The sequence below is a fragment of the Colius striatus genome, chromosome 8 (genome assembly GCF_028858725.1).
Source record: "Colius striatus isolate bColStr4 chromosome 8, bColStr4.1.hap1, whole genome shotgun sequence".
NCBI classification, from domain to species: Eukaryota; Metazoa; Chordata; class Aves; order Coliiformes; family Coliidae; genus Colius; species Colius striatus.
The window spans coordinates 17872794-17893992 of record NC_084766.1 but is presented as its reverse complement, the minus strand read 5'-3'; the positions used below and the strand labels follow the sequence as shown (position 1 = coordinate 17893992).

The following is a 21199-nucleotide window of genomic DNA, read 5'->3' as shown; positions in this document are numbered from 1 at the left end:
TATTTTCTTTAGATATACTCAGCTAAATTTCTCACCAGTCTTATTTCCCATTATTTCTCATGCTTTTCTCTATATCCTTTCTGATCTAGGTGCTGTTGTCTCAGTTCTAGGCTGTGCTACTCTAATAGAAAACAAGTAATGTGGCTTTACCACCTGTCATTGGGAAATTACACACAAGTTTTCCCCAGGGCTGTTAATATTTGGAAGCCAGGTGAGCTTCAGTTAATTGTATTGCCATCTCCCTCATCCAGAAGTTGGTATCACTTCTGTAGGGAGGAAAACCATAAAACTTGAAGAATGTTGTCTGACCCCTATTAAAATATTTATTTATCATTGATCTCTAGCTTGAAGGCATCAGGAGTACATTTATTTAATGCTGATCATTTTTAAAATGGAAATGTAAAGATATTGGGTACTTTTATTCCTAGCAAGTTATGCATGATTGAAATGGAGAAAATATACAGTTAAAAAAACTCTGAACTTAAAGCACCTTATGTCTGAACTTAAAGCATGTGTGAAAACAACCAGAGGACTTGACTTTTGTGCCAGGAAGAGCACAAAGTGACTGAAAACTGAAGCATTTTGCATAGCCCTTTTTTGTTGTTGTTTTTTGTGTGTATCTTGAAAAACGCAGGAATTACCAAATATGCTGAAGAACACAGTAGTGTTGAGCAGAGAACAGTTGTATTTCCTCACCTGTTTTTTTTAATTAGTTTATAAAAACCAGCTGCAGGTTGAAAGTTGGAACTTTGCACTCAGCCAAGCGCCAGCATGTAACAGTAAAAAAAGAAAAAAACAACCCCAAAAAGCTCTATCCCATAAAAACAGTCTGTGTCTGGATATCTCTCATTTCCAGCTAATGGCTGAATAGGAGGTCTAAACGCACTGCTAACGGCAGATACAAACACACAGGCACCACCTCCAAAAAAATGTATCCATGGCCGCATCCTACCTCTCTCCTCCTCGTATCTAACTCCCAGAGAGGGAACCGAAGCAGCTGCTGTTGCTGTCTGAAAACATCTGAGCACAAAACTCTGCAGGTGCCCCAGAACTGGAGGAACACTTGCACTGAGCTGGGCTGTGGGGTTTTTGCTCTCAGTTCCTTCAGACTGTGCAATTTTATGGGAAAACCCCAAAAGCAGATATTTTCTTGCCCACAGAGCTTGCTTTCTGCCTTGGAGAGACAAGCCCTAGAGTGGCGTTATCAGGGCGTACATTGCTATCCCTTCTGTTCCTGGCAAATGCAGGCACGACAGAAGAAAGCAGAGTAATTTTGGAGCCCAGGGCTTAGCCGATGTGGCTCATTTATTTTATTTTGTTATTTTTGTGCTGCAGACCTGTGAACCGGATGGCACAGGTAGAACCAGCATGTAGCGATTTGTTGAGCATGGTGCTTGAGGGGTCACACGCTCGCACACTGGGAAAACCCAGTCGTGTTTGGTAGGCAGAAAGTAGCTTCTGCTTTCACCATGGGGTATTTTAAGTGCGGGCTGTTTCAGTGCTCAAAGACCCATATGCTTTGCCTCCAGGCATCTCCCGTGCAGACATACTTGACCCATATTCACATTAAAATCTGGGTTTTTGGAGCCCAAAGCTTGCTGAGACTGAGCAGGAGCAGGAGCTGTGCCAAGATCAGGCTTGTGCTTTTATTCAGGGAAGACAACAAATATCGCCTATTTAAAGATAAAAAGAAAAAAGTAAGCGGGAGATAAGCCAGGCAAGTCCTGTAGGGGAAAAAGTAGCACCTCTGAGGAGCAGAGGCTGTGAAGGGGCCACCCTGAAAGCGGGACGGGGTGGCCGGGTTGGTGCAGCCATCTCCCAGGGTTCGGACCTGTTTGATGGCCTCCTCCTGCAAAAGAACGGGAAGGGAGAGCTCCACTCATGCTCCCGCAGCCCAGAAGCTGCAGGCCAGCCCCCTCCCCGCATCCCCCGCCGGGCGGGTCGGCGGCGCGGGGCTGTGGGCGGCGCGGGGAGCGGCGGGGCCGGGAAGGAGGGAGCGGGGAGGGCATGTACATCCTCGCAGGCGCCCCTGCCTTCCCTCCCCGCCGCCTTCTCTCCTTTCCTCCCTCCCCCTCCGCGTGTGTGTGTGTCTCCCGCTCCCTCTCCAGCCTAGCCTGACGCAGCTGGATCGAAATCGCCCCTAAGAAGCCGTCTCCGGAGCGCGGTGCCGGGGGTCCGGCTGCGGCGGGGGCCCCGGCGGGTAGCGGGGCCGCGCCGGGCCGGGCCGGGCCGGACGGGGCGGCGGAGACGAAGTTGGCCCGAGTGCAGAAAGGAGGCAGCGGGCTAGAGGGGGAAAAGTTGCCGGCAGAGGCGAGGGGCGAGCTAGGCGGCAGGACCATGGGCACTTTGCGGGATTTACAGTATGCACTGCAGGAGAAGATCGAGGAGCTGCGGCAGCGGGATGCGCTCATCGACGAGCTGGAGCTGGAGTTGGACCAGAAGGACGAACTGATCCAGAAGCTGCAGAACGAGCTGGACAAGTACCGTTCCGTGATTCGGCCCGCCACCCAGCAGGCGCAGCAGCAGAGCGCCGGCACCTTGCAGGGGGAGCAGAGGACCAAGCGGCAGGCGATCTCGGCCGAGCCCACCGCCTTTGACATTCAGGATCTCAGCCACGTCACCCTCCCTTTCTACCCCAAGAGCCCACAGTAAGCAAGGGGGTCACCCTGGGTATCCACCGCGGAGCGCTCCGCGCCTCCCCTTTCCCATCGCCTCGCTCAGCCCCCCGCCCTCGCCACCTTCTCCCCTCCGGGGCAGCAGGCGGACGCCTCTACCCCTCCATCCTTCGTCCCCGCCGCCGCCACCGGGGAGGGACCGGAGGGGGACGGGGTGGGGAAGGGGGGGCTAAGCACAGCCCCGAAGAGCGGCTGCTCCAAATGCTGCCCGGCCCCGCACCCTCCCGGGTGGCCGCGCGGTAGGAAAGTTGTGAGCTGCGGGCTTAGGGGCCTGAAAGGGTATACGTGTGACAGGAGTGAGCCTCGAGGTGGAGGAAGAGCCGCTCTCCTCCTCTCCAGCCCAGCCGGACTCCTGTCGGACCTGGGCCCCGCCCCCCACCCCCCACCCCATCCCGCCGGGGGAGGCACAGCCAGCTCGGGCAGGGGCGGGCGGGCGTCGGGAGAGTTGCTGGCGAGTGGAACCGCAGAGAGCATCGAGGTCTCGGGGGCTTTACCTCTGCGTGAGAGGGACGGGAGAAACCCGGGGGTCTCTCCCCTCCGGGGAGGGGCGGCGTCCTGCAGGGAGCGATTCACAGCAGGCGGGCAGGGAAACTTGGAGGCTGGCCGAGTACGATGCCCGGATCTCTAGCAGCCTTCTCACCGCCCTGCCTGGCCTCCCTTGCCCCCTTGGGTGCTAGTGGTTTTTTTGAGTGGAAGAAGGCAGTGTCAGGAGCTCTCTGCAGTGTCGTGGTCCGGTGGAAGGAGTGGAGAGGGCAGCAAGCAGGGAAAGTTGTGGGAAACCTCGGCTTCCAGCACGACTGGGAGATGCTCTGCCCTGGATTCACACTTGCCACAGACTAGGCAAATTACAGCGATTTAATGGAGAAAACGAAGACCTCAGCAGGGGCAAGATCGCTCCCCACCACCCTTAGTATCTTTTCCTAGCCAATAAATTGCAATGTTTTTGATTCAGCACTTCTTAAAGAAAAAAAAGAAGAAAAAAAAGATGAGAAAAAGAGATTGTCTGCTGCTGAAGCACCTTGCTTCATGTGCCAGCACAGTGAAGGGTGGCCTGGCGCCTGCTGCTGCCGGGCCAGGCCCCTCGGCTGGTGGCAACAGGGGCTCGACCTCCCTATTGCCAGTGCCAGTCAGTTGTCAAATCGACCTCCTCGTTGTGGCCGACATCTTCCTGGCTTAGTTAAAACAGGAGTGCTGGAGTCACAGAGGATAGTTTGAGCCATCCTGCTAGTTGGGGTTGTTCCATGTTTGGGTGGGCTTTGGGGTACAGGTCCTTGGCCCTTGGCCTCTCAATGCTCCAGTGAGGTCCCTTGTGGCACTTCACCAGCCCCACATGGTGCGGGTTTCCCCTCGGCCGAGGTGGTGGCAGGGCAGGTGCTGGTGGTGGGGCAGGAGCAGCTGCGAGAGACGCTGCCTAGCCGCTCCCCATCGCCCTGACCAGGGATGCGGGAGATGGAGTTGCCGGCCTCCTCGCCGCCGGGACTCCCTCCTTTCCTCTGGTAGGTCGTGGGCTGGGACGGAGGCCGGGAGGTGCTGCTGGCCGTTCCCGCCGCCGTGGCGGAGCGCCGCCGTCTCCCGGCAACCGCCGCGCCGGGGTTGCTCGCCCCGGGAGAGCAGCCGCCATGGGCCGCCCCGCCGCGGGGCCGCGGGCCAGGCCCGGCCGGCTGTGGCGGAGTGGCGGCTGCCGGCTCTCCTGCCTGCCCCCTCCCCCCTGCCCCATTCCCGACGCAGTTTCTCCATAGATATTTTGCCCTTTTAAGGCAAACGAAAGCGGCTCCGGATTCAAAAGGGTGGTATGGAGAAACTGTAGAGGACCAAAAAAAAAACCCAAACTCCCCCCTAAATCAAACAAAAGCCACCGGATTCTGTCAGGTGATGGAGACTTTCCTGTGAACAGGCAGTGAGCTGAGGTGCCGTGCAAGCCAGGGCATGTCTGGTTAGCATCTAAGGTGTGGTAGTGCATCCCAGAGGCATTACTTTACCTAATTAAACTGTAGGACAGTGTATCACATCCAAAGCCGTTTATTTTTCTGTCAGGAGTTTGCTCCTTGTTGCCGTCAAAGTGTGAATTGAGCTCCCCAGAGCTCAGGGAAGTACTTCAGGTTTTAGCAGAATGAGTCTGGATCCTCTACTGTGTACAGCGAAACGTATAGGAAGCCTGATGAAACCTTGAATTAACATTTTCCAGCTTGAAGTTTAATTGCTCATTGAGCAATTAATTGCTTTGCCTTAGTCTTACATGGGGCACTGCACAGTACACACCTGCAAGAGTATGTCGTGTTGACCTTCCATGATGAATACTCTAGTACTGTTTATGGTAAATCAACTTGCAGCTTCAGACCTTAATTGCTGAGGTGGAAGAGATACTTGTTCACAATTTCAGGAGTGCATGTTGCTCTAGAAAGCATTCACTCTTCTGTTTGAGCCATCATGTTACAGTGACATGTTACAGTGCTGAAGGATGGATATCTGCTGAGGTGACACATCTTCTGGCAATAGATGGTCATCTTGGGTGCTTGCCTGAATCCATAACTGCATGAATGAGCACTTTGAGTTTGAGCATCCCAATGGAAAAGCAGATATGGCTGCCCAAGTAAAGGAAAACACGAGCCTTGCATTTTTCTTAGCTGTAGTTGTGATGATTAAAATCCAATCCAGATGGCCTGCTCTGTTAGTAGTGGATGTGTCTGGAAGACTGAATGAGAAAGCACAACTGGTTTAATTTTTTTGAGATCATTAATACCTAATTTTTGTTTTTTCCTTATACTTTTCTATGTGTAGTCACAACCATGGCTTACACAGTGTTGATGTGTAGTTGAGAGGAGGTCTTTGTCTTGATTAAACAAATGGGACAGTATCCTGATTACATTTTGATGTTCAAGATAACTGTGGTGATGCTGGAGGTTAAGGTAGAGAGGACCTAAGGCAGCAGACCAGTAACTACCAAAATACACAAAGAAGGGTTGACTTTTTTTGCCCTGTTCGTGCTGAACCTCAGGGATTCCTGAGTTAAATGACATCCAACCTTTGGTTTTGATAAAGCAACAAAGTATCAGTGTGTTTTGCTGTATTTTACAGAAGCAGGAGCACCAAGGGGGCACACAGGAAATCTTTGGTTGTTTGGTATCCTGTGGATTTTTTGCAATTAGATGATGCTGTCCTGATGTGATGGAGCACCTAAACCAGCCGGAGATTGGTAGTAGTAGTAGAAGATGTGTTAGAAATGAGGGGGAGGGGTCATGAAGGTCATAGTAGACTGCTGATGCTTGTGAGTCTGACTCAGTGAAGTGTCTATGGAAGCTGCTGCAACTCCATGTAGAAGAGTCTGGGTTATGACATGGTTAAACTCTGAATAACTTTAAAGTGTGAAAGTGAATTTAATTGCCTCATATGCAAAAAATGCCATTAAATTTCCTGCAAGATCTTACCTTGTACACAACCCCACCATTTAAGACACATAGAGTTTAAAAAATTTCTATATCAGTGTTAAGAGTTTTGGTTGCCATTGCAGGATTGGGCTTTTTTTGCCTCTAAACTTTGGTGTGGATTTGCTTGTTTCCTTGGTTTTTTGTTGTTTTTTTTTTTTTTAAATTTATTTAATGTGAAATAAGACTGTGGATTTACTTGAGGGATTTATAGCTAAAATGCAAGGAGGGACACATCCTGCCATTTTCTTCAAAGTTATGAGACCAGCGACAGAAGTCAGGCATTGGCATCTTTATCAGTCTTCCTATTCAAGTAGCCAGTTGTCTAAAATAAGTGGCTTTTTCTTTCTACCTTCGAAGGAAATAACTTGCAAGAAGTAACTGAAATAAGCAGGCACAGGCTAGAAAGCTGGATGGCATAAAAATGCCATGGTAAATCCTTATCTCCACTTCATCTTCTAAAATTACTGCTATGTTTGTTTTTCCACACCTTTGACCTCTCACAGGATATATCCTGGCTGCTAACAGCCTGCCTGCATGAAAAGAACACTGTGAGACCTGAGCTGGTACCAACTGTTATCCCAATTAAAATTTTACAGAGCTGCAGACTGAAGAATAGCCTTTTAGACTCATAAGCCTCTTGCTTCTTTGGTTTCGTTATTTTGTACTTGCCATGGGAAAATACCCAGGCCTTTAATTTTAAAAGGCTGTTTTGTTTGGTGATTGGCCACAGCTGTATGCTTTTTTGGAAGACTCTGTAATCAGCATATTTTGTTTTCCAGAAGGGGAAAAAAAAAAGATGTAGAAGCAGAATGTAAAACAAAGCGAGAGTTCGTGAGCGTGAAGAAATGTATAGGGCCCAATATTTTCTTGTCAGAGGTGGCATATGCCCTGTCATTAACTGAAGTAAAGGCAAAACCACAAAATCATGGAACAGTAGGGGTTGCAAGGGACTTCTAGAGATCATGCAATCCAACCCCCTGCTAAGGCAGGTCCACCTAGACCAGGTCACACAGGAACGTGTTCAGGTGGATTTTGAAAACCTCCAGAGAAGGAGATTCCACAGCCTCCCTGGGCAACCTGTGCCAGGGCTCTCTCACCCTTACAGTGAAGTAGTTTTCTCTTATGTCTAACTGGGACTTTTTGTGTTCCAGCTTTTGTCCATTACCCCTTGCCCTATAACAACAGGACAACAGAAAAAAGTGCCACCCCATCCTCTTGACATCCACCCTTTAAGTACTTGTAAGTGTTAATGAGATCCCTTCTTAGTCTTCTCTAGGCTAAACAATCTCAGGTCTCACAGACTTTTCTCATAGTAAAGATGTTCCAGTCCCCTGATCATCTTGGTAGGTGCTGTATCATTTATAGAAAGTGTTGAGTAAGATGAAAAAATGACTAGATTTTGTGAGTTAGGAATGCTTTGAATGTAAAGCTGGGGAATCTGCCAAAATCTCTGTGATTCTTTTTTTTTTTTTTTTTTTTTTTTTGTGGGGAGGAGCAGCCTATGAGTCATATTTAAGAGTTCTGCTTAATAAAAAAACCCAAAACAAACACTTGATTGCATAGCCTTAGGGAAAGCACAACATACATACAAGAGATTTAACAAAATCCCTTCAATGGCCAAATTGGTTCTTTGAAGGCAAATGTGCACATCTTCTGTGAAGTAGAGGTGTGTTTTTAAGTGATCATAATAGTAGTAATGCCCCCAGAAACATTTGAAAAACACTTAAAGTGTTTACATAAAATGATCTGCTGGTATTTATAAATTGTATGTATGCTGCAGTACCCAGGAGCCTTTCATTAATTAAAACTCTTAAACCGTAGTTCTAAAAACCAAACCACCCCAGCACAACCCAAACCTCTTTTCTTAAATCCCATCCTTTCCTCTTGCTAAAATAATTTGGAAGATAGTTACAGCATCATTCAACCATGAGAAACTGATGGCTGAGGGATCTGTGATCAGTAACAGAGACACCTTCCTGCAGTGATTGCTCCTTGAAATGTGAAACAGGAGCTGCAAAATAAAATGAAGGGTGGTGGCCTCTTAAGTCCTGTTACTTTCTGGGTTTGGTGTTGTGCTGCATCATCTCAAAAGCAGTCCGCAGTGATGGATGTAGTGGTGCAACCTTATTTTCTTTTTTTTGGGATCAAGGTGTAATTCAGGATGATATGTTCAGTGACCAATTGAAATGTGTTAATCATTTCAATTGTGGTTGCTTTTATGTGCTATGTGCTAGAATACGGAATCCACCCAAGTGTAGTTTAACATTGTTAAGAAAAAGAATTTATGTGCCTGGAAAGATCTGGTAATTCTTGATTAAACATTGACTTCCTTTTATGTTAGTGGAGTTCTATCAGTATGCAGGATTTAGGGGGTTAGGACTTAAACATATGTCAAATGGTGATGGGGCAGTCCACTGGTAGGAAGTCTATGAGAAAGGATGCTGTGCTCATGGATATGAGATGTGGCCAAGAGCATTGCCTTGGGGAATGATCTGCCTTAGGCCCCTGCTGACTGGCTTTGTGTCTGTCAAGGGGATAGATCGCCTTTTCTCCTACTGTTCCTGGCACTGCTGTGCCACTCAAACTCTATTGTGGTTTTTGTATTTGGCTTCAGGCGGCTGATTTGCATGTATAAGCTCTTGGACAGCCCAGCAAGTGCTGCTGAATGTGGGTATGTGGGGCTTATTGCCCCACCTAGCAGCCCAGTCCTAAACTTACCTCATCTCTACTTAAAGCAGTGTGGCAGTTACCTTGTCTCCCCTCTAGACTCACCAAACATCCAACTTGTGCCACTTATGTTTGTGCAGTGAGGCTGAGAGCAGAGCCTCCTCATGCTTCAGAGGGAGGAGATTTTCTTGTGGAGGATGATGTGCTTCCTGATAGAAGTTTTAACATGCAGTTTCTCAAGGATAGCAGTGAAGGCAAGTCAGTAAAATGTTATTTTTGGCTTGGTAGTGGTGGTGGTGGATGGGGCTTTCCTCTATGCAGGAGGCACGTGTGTGACTCATGCCTCAGAGTCTGTGCTGCTTAATGTGTAGTGAAGTGGCAAGTGTGAGATTGCTGGTAGTTTGGCTTTTTGTTTAATTCAGCTCTCTGAGGCTTTGTTTGCTAGTGGTAGTAAGCAATAACTGTATACTATTTAGTATTATGCAGAGGACAAAGATTTTTCTCTATTGACAAGTAGTGTTCTGGGTCATCTCTGAAGTGCACTTGTTTAGTCAGATAATGTTTATGGTGAATGTAAACTCCAAGGACCAGAGGTATTTTATTCAAAGGAAGGTAGAAAACAATTGACTGGGCAAAGCTGTAAAAGTCACGTATTGTTTTTGTCATTTTCTGCCTGATTCCTGTATTGGTGAGTGATGGCAAGATTAAACATCATTGCAATTTGAATTATTTTTTGTTCTACTTAGTAGCAATAACCAACACATGCTTCTCTGTATTTCTGCTGCTTTCTGATATTAATTTGAGCAGTGTAGTGTAAATACACTACATTCTGTTCAGAAACTACATTGAAATCCTTATGGTGGTTAAATGCAAAACAAAAGTATTCAAGTTCAATAGTTTTAAGCAAGCCAATAGCACTTTAATTAAGATGGCCATTAACAGAGAAACTGTTTATAAAATTATAATACATCTCCAAAAATTAATTTGCTACAGAATTAACTTTCTGTCCCTTTATGTGTATTACTGGGTGAATGTTGTAGGTGGATAATTTTAAAGTACATCAGCAGAAAATGAGGTCCCATGGACACAAATGCCGCCTTCTCTCCAGACTGTCTGTGAAAGTAGTCCTGAGCTTTAGCATCCTGTGTTCCTAAGCACAGTATGTGTCTTACATGTCTGAAATGAATCACAGCCCCCCTCCCCCTGACTCAGGATCCAAGTGCTGATACTAAACAAGAGCAAACTGTGTTGTAGGCTTTCTTGGAGGTTGAGTAGACTCCATGCCTTTACTAACGCTGTCTTGCTGAGCACCAGATGCCAAATATGGGTCAAGGGGAGAAAAATCACTCCTTTAGAAAGTTAAAAAGAACTTGGTGACTTGATATGTACCTGTTTCTTTGGTTATCCTGTTTGGGGTAGAGACTGTAGGCTGCTAAGATTTCAGAAGTCATTGAATATGAACTTTAAGGTAAGGGGTCCTGGACAGCTGTTTTGAACTGAAGATGGTTGTAATTTAAATGCCACTTACTGTCATAAATTATACCCCTTACTGCCTGTGCTGTGGGTATTGCTTCTCATTTGGCCTTTCATAGTGCCAAAATACTTTCATTTGTAGCAGGCTAAAGGATAAATATTTGTATACATGCTTTTTCATCTGCTGTTTCACCATTTCTAGGAGTTACCTGCAGGTAGAGAAATCCCTGACATTCACATTTTGTGTGGCTTGTCTTTGTTTTGAAGGGCTGATAGAACAGGAAAATAAAAGAAACAGTATTTGTTAACACAGAAGCCTAAAACAACGCAAATAAAAAAACCCCTTTCTCCTCTCACAGTATCCACAGAAAGTCATTTGGTTGTGAGTTTACATGTTGCTTGGATATGTAGTGTGTATACTGACACCCTTAACATCTGAAATGATATTAAGGTCATTTAGAAACAGTGGTGAAGCACCTACCTGGATATCATTGCAATAGCTACAGTGTACTTGTGAAACAGGGAGCACAGGACTTGCATTTTGCAATGCTCATGCAGTCACTGGTTTCCTTGGAAACTAGTGCCTGAGTACATATAGCCAAACTTGAACACTGGTGCCTGGTTTCAAACTAGAAAATGAGTTCCCAGACTTTAAAATTTCCAAGTAGAATTGGGATATTTGGACTGTACTTGATGCTTGTTTGTTAGGAGTAATCTCAAAGTAGGATAACACTGCTGAAAATTGCAGGATTTTCCTGCCCAGAGCTGTGTTTCTTTCTCCAAAATTATCTTTTTTTTTTATTCAGTTTGCGAGCTTATTTATTGGAGCTGTTTCCTGTTGTGGACACAAACTGTGTCAGGAAAGCTGTGGGCCAGCTCTGCAGTGTGAGCTCACTTCAAACTCACGTTGCAGAGGATTCGAAAACTGCCCAGCCAGGCCAGCTCAATTGGTTCACTTACTTAATATTCTGTAAGGTGGTGATCATGAGTGATGTGAATAGGAGAAACTGTCATGTAGCTGTCTGAATTGTCTAAAGTGCAACTGGAGTATTGTAAATATACGTGTTCTTTGTGTTAAAACTGATATCCTGGGTTCAAGAGAAATATATATAATGACAATTGTCTACATGTATATGTGAATGTATCCACATGTACAGGAGTATTGCATTAACACAAATATACTATGAGCTGTACTTTTATTAGGCTAGAAAACAACCACACTTTAATATTGCTGGAGTGCTTTATTCAAAGAAAGGTAGAAAACAATTCACTGGACAAAGCTATTAAAGCCACGTATTGCTTTTGTCATTTTCTGTCTGACTAATATCAGCTGCACTCTGGGAGCGTCAAAATGCTGTTGGCATCTGTGGCTTAGCAGCCACAGAGTATCATTCAGAATAAGTAACTGATGACATGGATGTGATAGAAATCTAAAGCAGTTTCGCCCTGCCCTCAGTGTGTGTCCCTGGGATGCACCAGTGTTTGTTACTTTGAACTGCGTATTTGTTATCAGTTGTGGGCAAAGATCTAGCCGGTGGAAAGGATTCATTAAAATTAAACCAGATATACCTTTAGGTAAAATGGAAGATCAGGCATCCACCTTTCTGAGTTGGAAACAGAGTGGAGTTAGTGTCCACCTCTTTGCCTTGAAGTTTCAGGATTGCTTAAAATAGTGGAAGCCTCTCAGGTTACAGGTGAGGTTTAATGGTGGCTAAACTTGGTCACGTAGATGACAGATACACATCTTTTGGCAACTACTGTGTTTTGTAGTTCAATATATATATATTTAATGAAGGAAAGAGAGAAATGATTTTGACGTCTGATAAATGACATAATTGTCATTGAGAAGGCAACTGTGGTAACAGCAGCTCGCTCTGTTGTCTGTGCCTAGGCAGCTGGTTCTCTTCTCCGGGGGTTGCTGGAGAGCTGTGGTGTGAATGGCAGAAAGGATTCAGGGGAAAGGCTGGAAGAGGCAAACGAGGCAATAGGGTTCGTTTTCTCTCTGGTCTTGCTTTAAGAAGGGAATAAAATCAGAGTGCTCAAGTGAAAGAGGAAGCTGCAGAGGGGAAAGGAGATGATACTTCCTTTCCTGTTTTATGCAGTTGGATATTAATCTGCAGGGTGGGATTTTACAATGCGGGAATATTGAATTTTGCAGTTTCTATAGGCTGAATTCATTGTATCTGTTCCCTTTATCTCTGTTTCCAGGTTCCCACCAGGGTCTCCCACATGTCTTCTCTGTCCCCTTTCTGGCAAGTGTCCTGGCAATGTGTTAGTAGAGCCATCTGCCCTCATGCCACCGTCCTTTCTGCCCACCAAGGTGGGGCAGACTGCTCCTCCCATCATCTTCTCCTCTCTCTTCTGCATCTTATGTTGCTTTCTTGCATCTCTTATTTCTGCTTCTTCTTCATCTGCCCAAGACTTTTCTCTCTTCCTATGAATGCTTTCCCTTCTCTTCACTCTCATCCTCAAAGCGCTTCCTTCTACAAAGCTGTCTGATAAAGTCCGGAGTTTTCATCTCCCTAAAAATTTGCCTTGTTTTCTCTCTAAATCAGGAGGCAGACAGCCTCCTGTGGCTGTAGCAGAAGATACCACAGGAGACTTTTCTAGTGTGCCAGTTTGTACAAAATCAATTGACTTGTGACTGATCAGATGTGACGTCCCATGGGCCTCCTGTTACAGGCAAACAGCAATTCTGTCACCTCAGCTGCCTGCACCTTGCTCAGCTCAGCCGAAAGACAGATAACACCCATCCCCTGCCCTAAAGAACTAGCACCAAAGAGGACACAAGGCAAGAGAGCATCTGGTGTCAGGGCATTTAGCGGTAATGACTTTGAGCTGTATTGACAAAATATCACGGTGCACACCGTGGGATTGCTGAGTGTCATCCTGCAGTGACTCAATAAATCTTTGCGTGCTGCTTGATGAAGTGCTGCTCCAGCTCCAGGAGGCTATGTTTTAGCATTTATCGTTACTTACATCACAGTCCTGCCCATGGAACAAATAACAGCAGCATCTCGCTGGTAGGGAGTGTACAGACTAAAGAGTGGGCTAAATCTTAGTTAGAAATGTGTGGGGGTGTGGATACCTTCATGCCTAGCTTGTGTCTGAGTGTTCAAATAGTTTTATTTATTTAAACTTGCTAGGTACTTGAAAACTATGAAGTGTGTCTGTGTGTTATAGATATAAATATATATGTAAGGATTTTTTCCTTACACATCTTTGCACATTTAAATCCTGGTAGCGCAGGAATTGAACGAAGGGGAGAACACATCTCCTGCTCATCAGATACTTGATTGCTTTCTGTTTTCCCAGTAGAAACCTAGCTCTGAAAGGCACACAAGAGAAATGAAGCATGGAGAGTTGATGGCTTTTCTCTATTAGCAGTATAATCTGAACACAGATGTACTCAGATACCATGATAATGATTACGATGAGAATACTTAAGTAAGGCAGATACTCTGGTTTTCATGACATTTCCTCGGTTCAGGGCATTGCTGAAATGAAGACAGCCTCTAACTCGCCACTTGAAGTTAGACTTGTTTCTGCAGAAAGATAATTGAAGTTTTGTGCTGCTTTTGCTTGGAGAAGGGACACAGGTGGTGCAACTCTCTTATTTTGGTGCTTCTTAACTGACTCTGACAGGGTGTCTCAGAGTTACAGCTTGCCTTGGCAGGAAGAGCTCATGTGGGCTTTTTTCTGGCAGTGACACAGCGATCTGTTGCAGGGTGGATATTGTATTGCGGCCCAGCAGTCTTTCATTAGAGGAGTCCCAAGGGAATGCTAACTATCCATCTTATTTCCCTCCATTCATTTGCTAGATTTATTATTGTGCCTGCAGGAGAGCATGCACCATCAAGGAGTGTTTTCTGCAGGCATAGTGAGCCTATATAGTGGAGCACATTAGCTGGTAATTGTGAATGTAGGTATGTTCCTTGTGCCACCACTGTTAGGGACTAGGCACTGGGGAAAATGACATTTGTCTCTGCATAATGACAGACCTGACCTCTGCACCTGGCATGCAGAAAGCAGCTGCTCTACCTTCTGCTTTGCAAGTGGTGTTATTTTCTCATGAACCATTGTGGCAGATACTTCAAGAGCATGTGTTGTCCATGAGTCGGAACAAATTATCACTTCTTCACTCTTAAATCCCCAACTGTTTTTTTACCTTTGCACTTTGTACAAAGATGATCATGACCATTATTTAGGTAGTTAAAGCTAGTCCAAAAGGGACATCATCAAGTCAATCTCAGGCTTTTGATTTTGTGCCATTACTCTTGCACAGACACAACAGGTGTGGTTTTTTTTTTTAATTTTTTTTTATTTTAAACCTAAAACAATCTCAAATAGGAAACAGTAACCCAATATTTAAAGCATCTTAGGAAGACTTACAAAGTTATATGTCTTACCTGTGACAATAAATCAAATACCACAGAACCTTTCTGGGACCTGTCCCTGGAGTTTCGTGAAAGGTATCACTGCAACGGCAAGGAGATGTCGTCCTAGTATCCGTGTCTGCTGACAGAAATGCTGGCCAAGTTTACAGAAACTGAAGCTTTGGAAGGAAAGGTTTATGCATGTGATCAGTGCAACAGTGAGTAAAGGCAGTATGTAGTCATGTATATGTTCTCTGTGTTAAATGTAAACTGACAGTGTGATTGTAGGAGCAAGATAACTCTTAAAAGTATGCTGCAAAGTCCACCTTATGTACTGGTGTGGCGACTTGACAGCTCTTACTGACCATCTAGAAGATGGAATTGTTCAAAGGATGTTTTGAAGTGTGATGATCTTCTTTTAGATAAAGTCTGATCACACACTAATGGGGATTCTGATACTCCCAACTGAAGAATCCATCAGCTTTTTAAGCTAAGGTGACTAACCTAAGTGACCACAGATATTTTATGCTTGCATCATAAAATAATCCTTGCAAAATGGCTCTCAGAGTGTATCCTTTTTAAGGAGGCACACACTGTAGCTATTTAAGTCCACACAAATTTGGTGGATAAATCTTGAACTGAAATACAAGGCTGTTCTCGAGATTTGTGTTGTGTAACTGTGTGTTTGGCCTTGGCAAAATGAAGGAAGTTTTCTTCTAAACCAGTTACGCTCACAGAAGCTTAGAAGCAGCTTATGGTGTGTTGACTACCTCAGGTTCTCAGATTACACTTCAAATGGTTTAGTTAAGTAGTACCAAAACAATCAGTGTTGCAAACTGACCAGTTTGGTCTTGCTTTTCCATTGGTTGGGATCAATGTTTTTCAACATTAGATTTACTTCCCTTCACTAGTATGATGAGAAATAGTTATTAGAAACTTCTTTTTCTTGTTTAATTTAAACACCAATAAGATATTCTATAAGTGGAGAAGCGAATTTTTGGATTCCAACTACTTGCTACTTTAATACCAATATTATTTAATCCTTCTTAGTTATAACTTACTAACCTTGCTGTTAATTCTCTTGGTAAGAATTAAGCTGTGTGTTATCTTCAGGTACAGTAAACACTTACACTTGGTAATGTACAAACCAAAGTTGCATTCAGTGCAAGTCTCGGGTAACCTTCATACAGGCATAGCCATTCCTGCATTAGCCTGAGAGTAAGAAAGTGGAGACTGCATCTCTCTGAACTTTCATTCCATGCATTAATACAGAGTCTGTCCAGAGTACAAAGAAACTGAAAAGGAGGTAGAATGGATGAGAACTACTAATGGCATCTAATACGTGTGATATATAATACAGGGTGACGGAGCAGTGGCACAGGCTGCCCAGAGGGGTTGTGGAGTCTCCTTCCTTGGAGGTCTTCAAGACCTGCCTGGACATGTTCCTATGCAACCTGATCTAGGTTGACCTGCTTCTGCAGGAGGGGTTGGACTAGATGATCTCTAAAGGTCCCTTTCAACCCTACCATTCTATGATTCTATGTATAAACCCAACTTAAAGCATTATCCCAGTATTTGCAAGTACAAATGGAAAAGCTTCCATAGAGAGTGAGGCTGCCCCAGCAGCATAGTGAGGGCAAATGAATGGTACACCTGACTGAAACTGGGCAGAGCCAGCAAAATGAATTCACGTCACTCAAATTTCACTTCTGGAGCACAGTGTCTTTTCTCTCTTCCTGTTTTAACTGGAAATTCCATCTATGAACTGTAGAGGACTCTTTGAGTTTCAGATTTTATAAAAATAAACCTGTTTCACTTATTTTTCCAACTTTTTCAACCACGAGTTTCTTAATACAGTCTGTAATCGGCAAATGTTATAAATTGGGCCCCCATTATTTGATTAAGCTATCTGGATTTAGTGGCCACAAAAATGTTGGCTGTGGGGTCGGTACTGAAGAAGGCTACTGTTTAAATACAGCCAAATGTTCTTCCAGAGCATTGTGGCAGAGTTGTTACATCAATGCAAAATGTAGCAAAAACATGTAGCAAAAAAAGGTAGAGCTTTGTGAATTTATGCCCTGTTTGCATGGTGTAAAATCTGGAAGTGTAAGTTAGGACAACCTGACTTATGCATTGATGTGAACCAGATGTCTTAAGAATGGTAAAGACAACTTATGTAAAACATGGATGCTTGTGTAACAAACTGAGAAAGTAGGATCTTTATTTATGTTTTAATTTATACTGGAGGAGCCTTATGAGGCCTAAATGCTAGCTCCTAAGTCATGCTTGAAGTCTGAAAACATGACTTTTGCACTTGCATAGTTGGAAGCCTCTAGCTCATTACCTGTTCTGCTTTTCTTCATTAGAAATTTGAATGTTTTTTTACTTTATTAATACCGAAGAAATGGTACATCACGGGGAGATATTCCGTGCTTTTTCCAAGCTTCTTAATGGAATTTTTATCAGTTCACTTGAAGAACATGATGCACAGAAAAGCTAACTTGATGTCTGCTAGTTTGCTCTGTTTTCTTCAGAGTTACCTTTGTTCTCCATTTGACTTCCTAGTACAAAATGTGAGAGTTGAGAGAGACCATCTCACCGTAATTCACAAGTGTCTGCAGCCTGACATCAAATCACTTGAGTCACCAGGAGACAGGCAAGGCAGAACTGAAGGTTACTGAGTCACAGAATCATAGAATCTCAAGGGTTGGAAGGGACCTCAACAGATCATCTAGTCCAACCCCGCTGCCAGAGCAGGACTACCTAGAGTAGGTCACACAAGAACTCATGCAGATGGATTTTAAATGTCTCCAGAGAAGGAGACTCCATGATCCATCTGGGCAGCCTGTTCCAGTGCCTCGTCACCCTCACAGTGAAGAAATTCTTTCTTGTATTTCTTTGGAATCTCTTATGTTGTACCCATTGCTACTTGTCCTATCATTGGACATCACTGAGAACAGCCTGGCTCCATCCTCCTGACACCCACACTTTACGTATTTGTAAACATTAATGAGATCACCCCTCAGTCTCCTCTTCTCCAGGCTAAAGAGCCCCAGCTCCCTCAGCCTTTTTCATCATAAGGGAGATGCTCCACTTCCTTCATCATCTTTTTGGCCCTGCACTGAACTCTTTCCAGCAGCTCCCTGACCTTCTTGAATTGAGAGGCCCAGAACTGGACACAATATTGCAGATATGGTCTCATGAGGGTAGAGGGCGAGGAGAACCTCTCTTGACCTACTGCCCACAGCCCCTCTAATATACCCCAGGATGCCATTGGCCTTCTTGGCCGTGAGGGCACATTGCTGGGTCATGGTCATCCTGCTGCCCACCAGCACCCCCAGGTCCCTTTCCCCTACACTACTCTGTAACAGTTCATTCTCCAACCTATACTGATACATGGGGTTATTCTTTCCCAGGTGCAAGACTCTACATTTGCCCTTGTTGAATTTCATTACATTTCTCCTTGCCCAACTCTCCAGCCTTTCCAGGTCTCCTTGAATGGCAGCACAGACTTCAGGTGTGTCAGCCATTCCCCTCAGTTTAGTATCATCAGCAAACTTGCTGACAGTGCCCTCTGTTTCCTCATCAAGGTCATTAATGAATATATTGAACAGTACTGATCCCAGCACCAACCCCTGAGAGACTCCACTAGAGACAGGCCTCCAACTAGACACTACCCCATTGGTTACAGCTCTCTGCCTTCTTACCTTCAACCAGTTAACAATCCTGAGCATGGATTCTGAGTATTACCTGTTGTTGCTTCTGATCCATCACTGGCAGATAAGCAGTACTAGACCTGTCTCTTACATTGCTATACAGCTTTTCTTCCTTCCACCAACATCACGTGCTTGTTTTAAACCTTTCCTGTGTCCTGCGTATTTTCAGAAGACCTGAAAGTGTGTGTTTTTCCTGAGATTGCTCAGACATAGTCATTCAGTGCCTTTGATACCATTTTTCTCTGGATTACTTTGTAGACTCAAGTGTACTTTCCTGCAGTATATACATTGAGAATAAAAGACAGGTACCTCAGAAAATTAGTGTGAAATCGTTGGAGGAAAAAGGTAGAATATGGGTTTTTCATTGAGTAAAAAGCTATCCTTTTGTTGCCTGTGGCCTAATGCTTTTAAAAAAGTATCTGTGGTGCAGGGAGGGATTCTGAGAAGTTAAATAAATTGCCTATTTGTGCATTCATCTGTAGAGGTAAATTCGATGCTACATTGGCAGAGATCTGATTGTATGATAAAACATCAGTAGACAAGACTTTATTTAATGTGATTATGGGGGAAAAAGCCATAATAAATCATTCTATGTAGCCCTAATACTAATGTATGATAATTCTCATCATAAAAAAACCTTTCTTCCATGTGCTGCAGGTGTCCAGGTATGCAATATTATTCCCCCCGCAAAAAAAAAAAAAAGAGAAGGGAAGTGTGTATGCAAAAAATACTCTGGAGGGTTATAAGGATTTTTAAAGAAGAATCTCAAAATGATGAAACTTACAAGAAGGCTATGGACCTGTTTGGAGCGGGTTCAGAGGAAAGCCACTAAGATGATCTGAGGGCTGGGGCACCTCTGCTATGAAGACAGGCTGAGAGGGTTAGGATTGTTCAGCCTGGAAAAGAGAAGGCTCTGCGAAGACCTTATAGCTGACTTCCAATATTTAAAGGGGCCAACAAGAAAGCCAGAAAGGGACTTCTTGCAAGGACATGTAGTCATAGGACATGGGATGATTGCTTTAAGCTGAAAGAGGAGAGATTTAGATGAGATACTAGAAGTTCTTCCGTATGAGGGTGGTGAGGCACTGGCACAGGTTGCCCAGAGAGGCTGTGGATACCCCATCCCTGGCAGTGTTTAAGGCCAGGTTGGATGAGGCTGAGAGCAACTTGGTCTAGCAGAACAAGAGGAAACAGCCTCAAGTTGTACCAGGGGAGGTTCAGGCTGGATATTAGGGGGAATTTCTTTCCTGAAAGGGTTGTCAAGGCATTGGAATGGGCTGCCCAGGGAAGTAGTGGAGTCACTGTCCCTGGAGGTATTTAAGAGATAGGTGGATGTTGTACTTTGGGAAATGGTCTAGTAGTTGATAAGGCTGGGACAAAGACTGGACTTGATCATAAAGATCTCTTCCATCTGAAACTATTCTATGATTCTGTGATTGTAAGACATCCCTGCGCATGGCAGGGGGATTGGAACAAGATGGTCTTTAAGGTCCCTTCCAACTCAAGCCATTCTATGACTATATGATTCTAGAATTTTTTTTTACTATCTGAAAAGGCTTTTCTTAGAAGCAGCTTCCATTCTGAATGCAGTTGGTTGAAACCTATCTTCTACCGGCAGCTGTGTCATGTTGGATAAAATAACTAATCAACCTGTGGCTGATCTGGAATGGCAGCATCCTGATGTTTCCTCTTTTATTATTAGAGGCTTGGTTCACAGCCAGACATAGCTGAGCAGAGCTGCTTCGTATAAGGCTAATGTTCAGAGCTCATCCTTACTGCTGGTGCTCCAGCTGAAAACTTAATTTTTATTCCCAAGACTCATGGTCACTTCATGGTATAGGTTTGTTCTAGGAGACAAAAGCAAATTCCCCATCAGAATGTAGTAAAATGATGATGCTACAGCTGGTTCCCTACCGCCTCTAAATATAGATAAAATAGCATGTAGTAGAGAAAAAATGTTTGCTGAGTTAACTGGGCTATATTTAGGTGCCAAATAATAGGATGTTTGCTTTTGACCCCCCCCCCCCCCCCCCCCGCCCCCAACCCACTTTTTATACTGTCTGCAAATGTCTTGGCTCTTTGTGGCTTTTCTTCTTTGCAAAAAGAGTAATTCTGAGTGGTAGGGAAAGGACATCTGTTGCAGCTGATGATACAAAAAGACAAACTCCGAGGCACACAATCCATGTGTCCAGACTTGTTCTCTCTCTCTTGTCTTAGAGAGAACATGATATCCATAGGCTAGTTTAGGTACTAAATGGTCGGTTCTTCAAAAAGCCCAAACCTGAAACCGCAACAAACTCTTCTCCATAACCAAAGCCTTATTGATTCATATAAAAAATATGAGCTAAAAAATAAGCATCTTCCCATACGTGATGCATTTTACATCATATTTGAGATGCATATGTGATGCATTATACATTATATTACCACAGGGATCCGTTCTGGGGCCAGTCTTGTTCAATGCTTTCATCAACGACCTGGATGAGGGGACAGAGTGTACCCTCAGCAAGTTGGATGATGACACCAAACTGGGAGGACTGGCTGATTCCCCAGAGGCTGTGCTGCCATTGAGCTGGATCTTGACTGGCTTGAGAGTTGGGCAGAGAGGAACCTCATGAGGTTCAACAAGGACAAGTGCAGAGTCCTGCATCTGGGAAGGAACAACCCCATGTACCAGTACAGGCTGGGGGTCGAACTGCTGGAGAGCAGCTTTGCAGAGAGACCTGTGAGTCCTGATTGATAATAATCTAAATATGAGCCAGCAATGTGCCCTTGTGGCCAAGAAGGCCAATGGCATCCTGGCATGCATCAAGAAGAGTGTGGCCAGCAGGTCAAGGGAGGTTCTTCTCCCCCTCTCCTCTGCCCTG

At 44.7% G+C, this 21199-nt stretch overlaps 1 protein-coding gene across 2 annotated transcripts in view; it reads left to right on the top strand.

The window, feature by feature from the left end:
* Positions 1-21199, top strand: part of PRKG1 (protein kinase cGMP-dependent 1) — a 523150-nt gene that overhangs the window by 35113 nt on the left and 466838 nt on the right. The window contains exon 1 of one of the 2 annotated variants that reach the window (XM_062001369.1): positions 2247-2648. The exons of the other annotated variant lie outside the window; for it this stretch is intronic. Within the exon in view, the coding sequence (XP_061857353.1) occupies positions 2338-2648 (311 nt within the window). The 5' untranslated portion in view covers positions 2247-2337. Of the gene's footprint in view, positions 1-2246; positions 2649-21199 lie in introns of those variants that run through there. 2 annotated transcript variants of the gene reach the window in all.